Below are 11,168 nucleotides of genomic sequence, written 5' to 3' on the forward strand. Positions count from 1 at the left end.
ATCACAGCCAAGTACATGTCACAGGCTTTCAAATGGGCTCACCAAACACTCATCAAGTTTGCGACTCGGGGTGTCGCAACCAACTGAAGTACCCCAATCATGTATCTCTGGAACTAATATTTCTGGCATGAATCCCCATGTTGGTTCACTGCCACTATTTACCACATAAAGGTATAAATTTCAGGTTACAAGGGATTTTTCAGAAACTAGAGAGCATGGATATACCATAATCTATCCTCCAGCCACATTTTGTACCTTTAACTCTCTCCAGTCTATAGTTGACACTCAATTCTATTTAGCTGTACAGCTGTGGCTCAGTAGATTCAACTCTCACCCCCTGAGACAGAAGGTTACGGGTTCAAGTCCCACTGCAGGGACCTCAGCCTTTAAGGCTGGCACAAGTGAGGGGGCACAAGTGAGGGGGTGCTGCATTGGCAGAGGCACTGGTCTTTCAGCTTAAACTGAGATGCTGTATTCCCCCTCGGGTGGGTCCACAGGATCCTTGGCATTATTTGGAGGGAGAGCTGGGGATTTCTCACCAGTGCCCTGGCCAACATTTACCCCTCAATCACCATCCTTAGAACAGACTATCTGGTCATTATCACATTACAGTGCTGGTTTGAACATCAGTCATTGTTGTAATGAGCTGTTTTTATTTTCTTCATTCTATCATGGGATGTGGGCAACTTTGTTGCACTCCCTAATGACCCTTGAACTGAGTGGTTTGCTGTTGTGTTCTGCTCTCTTGCCGATGCAATGATGTAGACAGAACATCTGGTTGTGTAACTGGAACGATGATTTATTGGCAAACACGTGGAAAGATGACGAACACATTACTATACAGACAGAGTTACTGGAATTCACCTGGAGATACTCTAAGTGTGATTAACCTGTTATACGTCCTACTACCAACTGGCGGGTCACTCCAGTCATGTGATGGATGTCTGACACCACCTGCTGGCCGGAGGTCATACTGATAGTTCTGGGCACTGATATGCAACTGTATACATTAATATGTGCATTGTTCGCTAGGCCATTGAAGAGGGCAGCATAGAGCCAACTACATTGCTGCAGGATCTGCAGTCACATGTAGGCCAGACCAGGTTAGGATGGCAGATTTCCTTCCCTAAAGGGCATTAGTGAACCAGATTAGTTTTTCTGACAATTGAAGATAGTTTCACAGCCACCATTACTGGTCTACCAGTAATGGCGGCCATGAAACTATCATCGATTGTTGTAAAAACCCATCTGGTTCACCAATGTCCTTTAGGGAAGGAAATCTGCCGTCCTTATCCGGTCTGGCCTACAGGGGACTCCAGACCCACGGCAATGTGGTTGACTCTTAACTGTCCCCTGAAATGGCCACTCAGTTCACGGGCAATTAAAGATGGGCAACAAATGGTGGTCATACCACCAATGCCCACATCCCACAAAAAAACATATACTTTTTAATTCCACCAGCTACCATTGTGGACATTACCCTGGGCCTGTGGATTAATGACCCAGTGATATTACCACCATGCCATTATCTCGCCCCAAATTTGTGAAAGATGTATTACAGCTATCTGAATTGATACACCGCAGCAACTTGCATATTTATAGAGTGCCAATTAATGTAGTAAAAATGTCCCAAAACACTTCAAAGGGGCATCATCACTGAAAATTTAACACAGAGTCACAGATGGAGATACCAGGATAGAGAACCAAAGCCTTGGTCAAAGAGTTAGGTTATAAGGAGTGTTATAAGAGAGAAGTAGTGAGGTGGGGAGGTTAAGAGGTTCCAGAGATTGGTGTTGGGCAACCTGCAGCTTCTGGGGAGCCACAGCCAGCCGATCATGTTTCTGCGTGTGGCCCACGAGACATCTTGTTGACCGTTGCCCACGCACAGGTTCGCCACATTCCGCTGATTTCTGTCCGTGTAAATTTTTTCTATCGGTTTGACCGCAGTGACTCGCACGTAACGCGAAGGCGAGTGAAGTGAGATTTCTTTTTTTTTTCTGAGTACCCAATTATTTTTTACAGGGGCTGGTTTAGTACAGTGGGCCAAACAGCTGGCTTGTAATGCAGAACAAGGCCAGCGGGGTGGGTTCAATTCCCGTACCGGCCTCCCCGAACAGGCGCCGGAATGTGGCGACCAGGGACTTTTCACAGTAACTTCATTGAAGCCTACTTGTGACAATAAGGGATTGTTATTATTATTTAGCACGGCCAATCTGCCTACCCTGCACTTCTTTTCGGTTGTGGGGGTGAGACCCACGCAGACACGGGGAGAATGTGCAAACTCCACACGGACAGTGACCCGGGGCCGGGATGGAACCCGGGTCCTCGGCGCCGTGAGGCAGCGGTGCTAACCACTGTGCCACCGTGCCGCCCTAGTGCAGTGAGGTGTGTGCTGATTGCTCACAACACTGAATGTGAGAGCTGCGCGCTGCCTCTCTTTCCAATCAAAGCGTAAATATTTATTTTATTTTTACCATTTGAAGTTTGATATTTCCATTAAAATATAAGTGATTAAGCATCTTCTATAATTCGTTATGAAATATTTGCCATGTATTAAATGTATTTCATCTTGTTCATGGGGCCCTGGTTAGTGAGCAAGCCTGATTTCAATGTTGAGGCCCACTGACACGCATGAGAGATCCATAAGCCTCCAATCAAATGAATGCATCACGAAAGAAAGAAGACACTGAGGGAAATAAGAATGTGGAGGATTGGGTTGTACGCTTGAGATAGAATCAATTTGATTTACATGCCATTGCACGTGAGACAAAGCTTGTCACAGGCATGTAGGGAAAGAAACAGTCAAATTCAACTCAACATAACATGCCTCATTTTTTTTTGTACCACTCTAATTATTTGTGCTCGTTTTGCGAAAGGCGGAACAGATTTCTTCTGGCCATCTGGAGTGTCAACAAGGCGGGGTCTGTCTTAACCCGCAGGTGATGGGAGCGACCAGAGAGGATACTGTTCTTTCGTGGGAGAACATACAAATCTCGAAAGCCAGCCCCAAGCTACCCATTCCCACAGAGCCTCATTTAACACCAGATGGCTTTCATTAAGGATTCGACATTCACCGCAGCCCTGTAGGAGAGGACTACAGGAAAAACTGCCAATAAAATTAATCCAGTTTGCAGATGTGTGAGCCTTCTAACAGGCCCCCTGACCCAGCTTTCGATGTTCGTTCCGTGAGAGCTACCTGTCTGTTTGAGTGAGTGGGATCTCCAGGTCTCAGCAGCATTAATGCACAAGTCAATGCCTCAACCTTGACGGCGATTTGTCTAACCACATACCCTTAGCGCAGTGCGAATCATTGCAGGTCCCTGCAGCGAAGTGCCGCCTTGTCACTGGTAAATCTGTCACGGTGGTCTCATGCATTTATTTTTCTCCATGTTAACTTCAAAGCTGTGACACTCACTAATACTTTCCAAACTTGGATTGTGGCTGGAAGATGGCAGGGAGAAAGGGAGGGCAAATTACAGCTGGCACATGCCCTATTCACGCTGAAGGGTAAAATCTCCCAGCTGTTGGCTACCTGGGGTCTTCAGGGCACAAATTGTGGGCGGACAACTTAACCCAGAGTAGGCAGGATGTTTATTAAGGTGCACCGGCTGTCTAAATGCAACACCATTTCATGGTGCCAATGCGCCTGTCTAGTGGGGTCAGGCATTCAGTGATCTAACCAATGGTGACCACTGAGAGTTCAGAAAATGGCCCTAAAATATATATATTTCTAAAACACTGATTTTTTTTTTTGTAGGACAAGGGGAAGCAAAATTCCTCAGGGGCCATTGCTGGCCGTTCAGTGTCTCCGCCCTCTGCCCGCCCCTTCTATTTTGCACCCCTCTTTACGGTCTGACTTCCAACTAAGCTCCTGGAAGAGGTCGCTGGATTCTCTACCAGCAAGCTGTCAGTGCGGCATAGCACTGCCAAGGGAGGTTTTTGTGCTGGGATCTTGTAGGCGGGGAGTTCAAAGACACTTTAAGACGGGAGTTTGGGGTAAACAGCGTGAAGACTGTATAGTTATTATCTCAAAGTCTGTTCAAGATAAGCGGGTTGCTTCAAAACTCACAAGGAAATGCTTTCTCTTGTGAGGCAATCTAGAAGGAGAGGTCATAGTTTTAGGATAATGGGATAGAAGATTTAAAACAAGAGATGAGGAGAGATTACTTCCCTCAAAGGGTTGCGAATCTGTAGAGTTCACTATTCCAGAGTGTGGTGGATGCCGGGACTTTGAGTAAAGTTCAGGAGGAGATAGACAGATTTTTAATTAGTAATGAGTTCAAGGGTTATGGAGAATGGGTAGGAAAGTGGAGTCGAGGCCAAGAGGATATTAGCCATGCTGGTATTGAATGACGGAGCGGGCTCGAGAGGCTGAATTGCCCACTCCTGCTCCTAGTCCTTATGCTCTTATGAAACAAAACAAAAAGATCCAGCTCTTTGCTGAGCGCTTTCTTTACGGTGATTATCGTCCCTATATATTAAACCGGACAGCAAAGCTATTTACCGGTACAATCAAACCAAAACAGACACCGAGTCTCTTAGTCAGTGTTTGGAAATTAAGGTCCTACCAAGAGCTGATTCTCAACCAGTCCCAATTCGTATTCCAATTCGAGGTCACATGCCAAACAAACATCAAAACCGGGGGGTCAAACACATTTTCCCTCAGGATGTTCAGCAGACATCCGCCACGTCTGTTCAGCCCGCTGGCACTCAGAAAACCCCCTCTGTGCAAGCCCCTCTTTTTTTTTTATATACCTGCTCCTGCTCACCTGTATCTGTTCCTGCTTCAGTGAGATGTCTTCTGGGAAATGTAGTGCATGTGACCTGCTGTGTAGTTCTGGCCGAGAGAAAGTGAAGCAGAGGTGCAGGGATGTACCGTCGCTCCCACAACTCTTGCCCAATGCTGTGTTGAGGCATTCGAGAGCTAGCAGCTCGTCCACAATATTTAGATGTCATCTCATCAGATCCATTAGACCATAAGACATAGGAGCAGAATTAGGGTACTTGGCCCATTGAGTCTGCTCCGCCATTCAATCATGGCTTATATTTTCTCATCCCCATTCTCCTGCCTTCTCCCCATAACCCCTGATCCCCTTATTAATCAAGAACCTATCTATCTCTGCCTTAAAGACAGTGATTTGGCCTCCACAGCCTTCTGCGGCAAAGAGTTCCACAGATTCACCACCCTCTGGCTGAAGAAATTCCTCCTCATCTCTGTTTTAAAGGATCGTCCCTTTAGTCTGAGATGGTGTCCTCTGGTTCTAGTCATTGGGTTGGGATGGGCACTGGCCATCGCCCGCATGGAGTTTCCTCCTTTGAAAATCATCGCAGTATTTTCAACAGAATCACAGAATTGTCATGGTAGAAGGAGGCCATTCGGCCCATCGTGTCTGCACCAGCTCTCCAGTACGTGCACCATGACTTAGTGCTGAACCCCTGCCTTCCCCCTGCACATTGTTTCTATTCAAGCTGTGAGATTTAAGCATTAGTTACAGGTCTTTATGTCAGAGGTGGCAACTACCTGAATTGATGAATTAAGATATTCAAGTGTTATTAAAGAATATCGGCAAAAAGGTCCTTCGAACAATGAGTACTCGAACAATGAATTGAAGAACTGTCAGTAAGTACGGAGTTGCATTAATTGTCAGGCATGGCTCTCTAATCATACTGATAATAATAATAGTCTTTATTGTCACAAGTAGGCTTACATTGCAATGAAGTAACTGTGAAAAGCCCCTAATTGCCACACTCCAGCGCCTGTTCGGGCACACCGAGGGAGAATTTAGAATGCCCAATTACCTAACAGCACGTCTTTGGAAACTGGAACACCCGGAGTAAACCCACGCAGACACAATGAGAACGTGCAGACTCCACACAGGCAGTGACCCAGCCGGGAATCGACCCTGGGACCCTGGCACTGTGAAGCCACAGTGTTACCCATTGTGCCACCATGCATGCCACTGAGCCAGAAAGTTGTGGGTTCAAGGCCCACTTCACACAACTGCGAACTTAAACCAGGCCAATATCTCAGTGCAGTACTGAGAGTGTGCTGCAGTGTCAAAGGTACTGCCCTCTGGTTGAACACGGGCCCTGTCTGCACTCTCCTCAACTATCCGAAGGAGCTATACCTTAAATGAAATAGTGGGGAGCTCTCCGAGTAATCCTGACCAATATACATCTGTCAGCCATTAAGAGATTATCTGGTCGCTACCACATGGCTGTGTGTGTGGGAGCTTGCTGTGCGCAAATTGTTTCCCACATTACAACATTTCAAAAAATGGTTGGAAAGCTCTTTGTGATGTCCTGATGGAGCAGACGCTGCTGTATAAATGTCAACCTTTTCTTTCTTTAACTCGCGGTGAGCTCAGGAGAGGGCAACGCTTAAGTGGTAGAGAATATAAAAACGAAAGAAGGAAACCGTGTACAGGAATTTACACTGAAGCTAACATCAGAGGTTACGCCATAGACAGCAAGGTGTCTAAGTCACCGACAGTGACTATCCACTACAACAAATCATTAGGAACTCATTCTACCATTAGAGCATTGACTTTCAGTTAATCACGCCATGATTTACACCGATACCAAGGAGCAATTCAACAGGGCCCTCCAAGGAACCTTAACCACGTTCGCAGGAATGCTCGGTATATCTGAGGGGATTGGGTCCATCCAGATAGCAGGCACAGAGACTCAAACATACTCTGCGGCTCTCCCACAATGATCAACTCTTCACTGTGTGGAGAGGGGGTATAGATACTCACGTTGGTTCGTCCAGTGGGCGCCACTCCACGTAGTGGTAAAGCCTCTGCACACTGGTCAGCCATTCTCTCAGTACGGCGCTCGTGTTGTCTATATTATGGTCTGTTGCTGCCCTGGAGAGAAAGATGTTAAATCTGAGTGCCGCAATGACTGTACCTCAAGCAACGCGAGGCCCATGGCTGGGTACCAATGCCTGGTGTATTGCCCAATTAATAGCCGCCATGCCATTTCTGAGAGAGGTGAAAAGTCACACTATAAACCTAAATTCTGGCTAAAATATCCCTTAAGATAGGAATCCTTCCATCTTTTCCTGGTTTGATCTCTATGCGACTCCAGTTCCATGTCAACGTGACTGACCCTAATAGCTGCCTGAATCCCCGCAACCCTCCAGGTTACCAACGTCCCTCCAATTCAGAGCCTCCTGCACATCTTCAGTCTTAGTCACTCCACAGTGACGGTGCCTTCAGCTGTCCCGGCCCCAGGCACCGAAAATCCCTCCTTCAACCTAATCTTCACTTTACCCGTCTCTCCTCCTTTAAGATGTATCTTAAAACCCCTCTCTTGTCCCGCCGTCATATCTGTCAAACTTTATTTTGACAATCACTCCTATGAAGTGCCATCGGGGTGTTTTACACTGCTAAAGGTGCTATATAAATGCAAGCTGTTCAAGTGGCCTCGAAAGCCACTCAGATGTATCAAACCAGTTTGGATGGGGGGTGGGGGGTGGGGGGTCGAGAACCACCTTCTAGGGGAAACTGGGGATGGGCAATAAATACCAGCCTCACCAGCGGTGTCCACAACCCGGAGTCAAATTTGAAAACGGCAAAGTAAAATGAATTTTGGTGAGAATGGGGGTTTGTCGGACAGGAGTATCTCAAGTCTCCAAGATATTTGGCTCAAGTGTAAAAACTACTGAAATTGAAAATAGCTGATTGTCACAAGTAGGCTTTGATGAAGTTACTGTGAAAAGCCCCTAGTCGCCACATTCCGGCGCCTGTTCGGGGAGGCTGGTACGGGAATTGAACCGTGCTGCTGGCCTGCCTTGGTCTGCTTTCAAAGCCAGCGATTTAGCCCAGTGTGCTAAACCAGCCCCTTGGCAATTCCTGCAATCTTTCAAATGTAATGTTTTTCAACAATGGGCGTCGCTGCAAAAACAAGCGGATTTCAGACCCTCGAATATTTAGCTCCTAAACGTCAGTAATATTGATGATCAAATTGCTGAACAGGCAAAATCCAGTTTACATAAGGTATCTCCCTCCCATCCAGTATAAACCTACACTTGGCAGCTACTGCCCTGTCCAATACTCCGTTTATTGAGAGTTTAAGGGAATAGACAGTATTTAAAACTGCGACTACTCCACTTCAATGCCCTCCTTGCTCTAAGTACCTTTTAGTCCAAGGTTCTTGAGTATTCTTGTTCAAGATTCCATGTACAGAGTGTTTACAAGCTCCTCACCTGCACACCTCTCAGATTATCGTGTCCATGCCACATTCTGCCATGATGACCAGCTCTCGGGTCCTGATGCCCAAGGTTGGCAGGTTGCCTGGAGGTGTCCAAGCCACTTCATACCCGCCCCCCCCTTCTCCTTTCATCCTGTTTGTCTGCTCAAGGCAGAGGAGATTCCTGCCTCACCCACACCACAAATCCCCTCCCCCCACCCACACCTCCAACCTCCTCAACAAACCAACAACCAATTCTTCACATATGATCCTCAGTGGTGAGTGTTGACATTTGACAAGGGGGAGGGAGTGGGGGGGGTCATCCCGTTGGATGTCCCCCCACCCCATACATTGTACAGCAGGGGGTCACTGGACAATAACCAGGAATCAAGATTCTATGAACAATCTCTTCCCCCCTCCCCAACTCAGGCACATGGCGGTGACCCCCGCGGTGACCCCCCCCCCCCCGGCCAAACAACGAGCCACTCCAAAGCACCCCCCCCCCCCCCCCACTGGATCATTTAGGCATGGGGAGAGGTAGAGAGAGGTTGAGGGGAGTGTTGACACACACACTGGGAGAGAGCAGGAGTTCTCTTAAAGACAGACATCTCCTGCACTAACCAGACTTTTGCTAGGAGCTTGAACCGAGGGGGCCCCCCAATCTCAGCCACGGGCAAAATAAGCCAGATTTGCAAACAAGGGAAAGTTGTCCTATCCCTTTGCAGCGAGACCAGACTTGCCCTCTTGTGCCTCAAAGCAGGAGTTTCAGAATAAACCATGCACACACACACTCCAATTACCAAATGGAGATTCTGTCCTTGGGGTAGTCCAGTCTCTCGATGGCCCCCAGGTAGTAGTGCAAGCTGTGTGCCGTGTTCCTGGCGATGATCGCCACCAGCACGGTCGGCCGCTGCAGCGGGGACTCGCTCGGTTGCCTCTCCTCGGAGAAGTAGGTGCCAACCGCGGGGGGTCTCCCCAGAATGGCCAGGACCAGCACAGCCCCCACCACTGACATCCTCATCTGCGCCCGATAACAATATTGCCTTTCCCCAGCCACTTCCTCGGGATGTGGACGCGTCAGCAACTTGGGGAAGGGGAGGGGAGGGGAGAGAGAGAAAGTTGTTGAAAAGTTTCCAACAATAAAAAAAGTTGGTGCCGAGGCGCGGCGCGGCTCCGGGCTGAGTTGGCAGGGCTGGAGAGGAAGAACATTTCAGATAAAACATGACCCAAGGGGACTGGAAATTGTTATTAATTGGGGAGGGAAATCAAAAAGAGACAACTCGTTTAAAAGATGGTTTAAAGTTCCCTTTGAAGGCAGAGAGAGAGAGGGGAGGTTTCTGAAGCTTTTGAAATATGTTGTTATGTGTATAAAGGTTCAAACACAATGTGGCTTGAATTTGAAAAGCGACCCCCTCGAGCTGAGTGGGTAAATATGTTGCTCAGGGTTTACAGGGAAGAAAACCGTAAATTAGATCCACATTAATGTTGAGTAAGCTGACTTCAGATAGTGGGGCGTGGTATCTCTGTTCTCTGTGGGTGGGGGGAACGGGCAGGGTCCTTATCCCTAGATTCCTGCTTGAAAAATAGAGGATTTGTGCTTGACTGTGATGCCACCCCCAGTCGAATAGCTGGCCCTTACGTTTCCGTGCTCGCGCCTGTTTGGATGGGCCACTCGGCCCAGGGAGGCTGCATATTAGCCTTGTGGATTGTCAGGACACCAGGGGAGATTTAAAACTAAATCTGCACCTCTCTTTCATCCGGATGTCCAAGGAACCTGCAATAAAATGCACTGTTTGCTGTCCACCAACACCGCCCCCCCGCCCCCCCCCCCTCTTCATCATCCCCTCCCCATGTCCTGAGGATATTCAGTGACAGATTCTGATACCCTGGCCCATCGCCAAGAATGTTTAGTAATAGTGGTCATGGATTCCAGTTTAGACTCGCTGACATATCCAGCAGGCGAGAGTTTGTGAGCTCTCTTCCTCTAATGGCAATGTGCAGTAACAGAGCAGAGGCACTGGGGATCCTGGGTGTGGGGTGGGGAGGGAGACTGTTGGAGGCACCACCAGGTGGGAAAAGGGCACCAGGTTACCCCCGCAGGAGTGCTAAAACAAGGTAATGGTGTGACAGAGGCGCCAGAGGTTCATAAGGAGGTGACAAGGAGAAAAACTGGACCATCGCGTGGCTGCCAGTCTCTGTGGCTCAGGGGCTGTGCTCAGGACACTTGAGTAGGGAGGTTGTGTTTATAATCCAGGGTCATACTCCAGTGCAGTATCCAGGGAGCGCTGCACTGTCGAAGGTATTGTCCTTTCAAAGCTCTCGCAGGTGGACATATATGATCCTAACCCTGGCCAATAGTTACACTTTAACCAATGTGCAATTTTAAAAAAAAACATATCTGAGATGTGAGCGTTGCGGCTGGGCCAGCATTTATTGCCCATTCCTAATTACCCTCGAGAAGGTGGTGGATGAGCTGCCTTTTTGAGCAGCTGAAGTCCATGTGGTGTAGGTAAACCCACAGTGCTGTTAGGGAGGAAGTTCCATGGTTTTGACTCAGCGACGATGAAGGAACGGCGATATGTTTCCAAGTCAGGATGGCGTGTGGCTTGGAGAGAGGGGTACTTGCAGGTGGTGGTGTTCCCAGGTGTCTGCTGCCCTTGTCTTTCTAGATGGTGACGGGTCGTGGGTTGAGAATCCGTACCAAAGTATTTAATTGCCTGTAAAGTGCTTTGGATCTCGCTGAGGGTTGAGAAAAGGGTTTGCGAAAGGCAGGAATAATCAATAGCAGGGTTAAATGTGCAAGTGGCTGCAAGGAATGAGGCTGGGGGCCATTCTGATGCAGAGGAACAATTGAGTTGTGCGACGGAAATCTGCTCGTGATGCAGAACATGGAGAAGTAGTAGGCACCGGAATGCTGAACTGGGAGAGAGCACACTACGGAGTCATCCAGCTGTACAAAAAGCAGGAAAAAA

At 48.1% G+C, this 11,168-nt stretch overlaps 1 protein-coding gene across 1 annotated transcript in view; it reads right to left on the minus strand.

Annotated features, from left to right (window-relative positions):
• LOC140399258 (procollagen galactosyltransferase 1-like) overlaps positions 1 to 9,301 on the minus strand; it is a 96,799-nt gene extending 87,498 nt beyond the window's left edge. Inside the window, exons 1-2 of the mRNA XM_072488702.1 lie at positions 8,997 to 9,301; positions 6,759 to 6,869 (exon numbers count right to left, since the gene is read on the minus strand). Coding sequence (XP_072344803.1) covers positions 6,759 to 6,869; positions 8,997 to 9,217 — 332 coding nt within the window. The 5' untranslated portion in view covers positions 9,218 to 9,301. The remainder of the gene's footprint in view (positions 1 to 6,758; positions 6,870 to 8,996) is intronic.
• Positions 9,302 to 11,168: the final 1,867 nt, after the last annotated feature.

This window comes from Scyliorhinus torazame, chromosome 22 (assembly GCF_047496885.1).
Source record: "Scyliorhinus torazame isolate Kashiwa2021f chromosome 22, sScyTor2.1, whole genome shotgun sequence".
NCBI classification, from domain to species: Eukaryota; Metazoa; Chordata; class Chondrichthyes; order Carcharhiniformes; family Scyliorhinidae; genus Scyliorhinus; species Scyliorhinus torazame.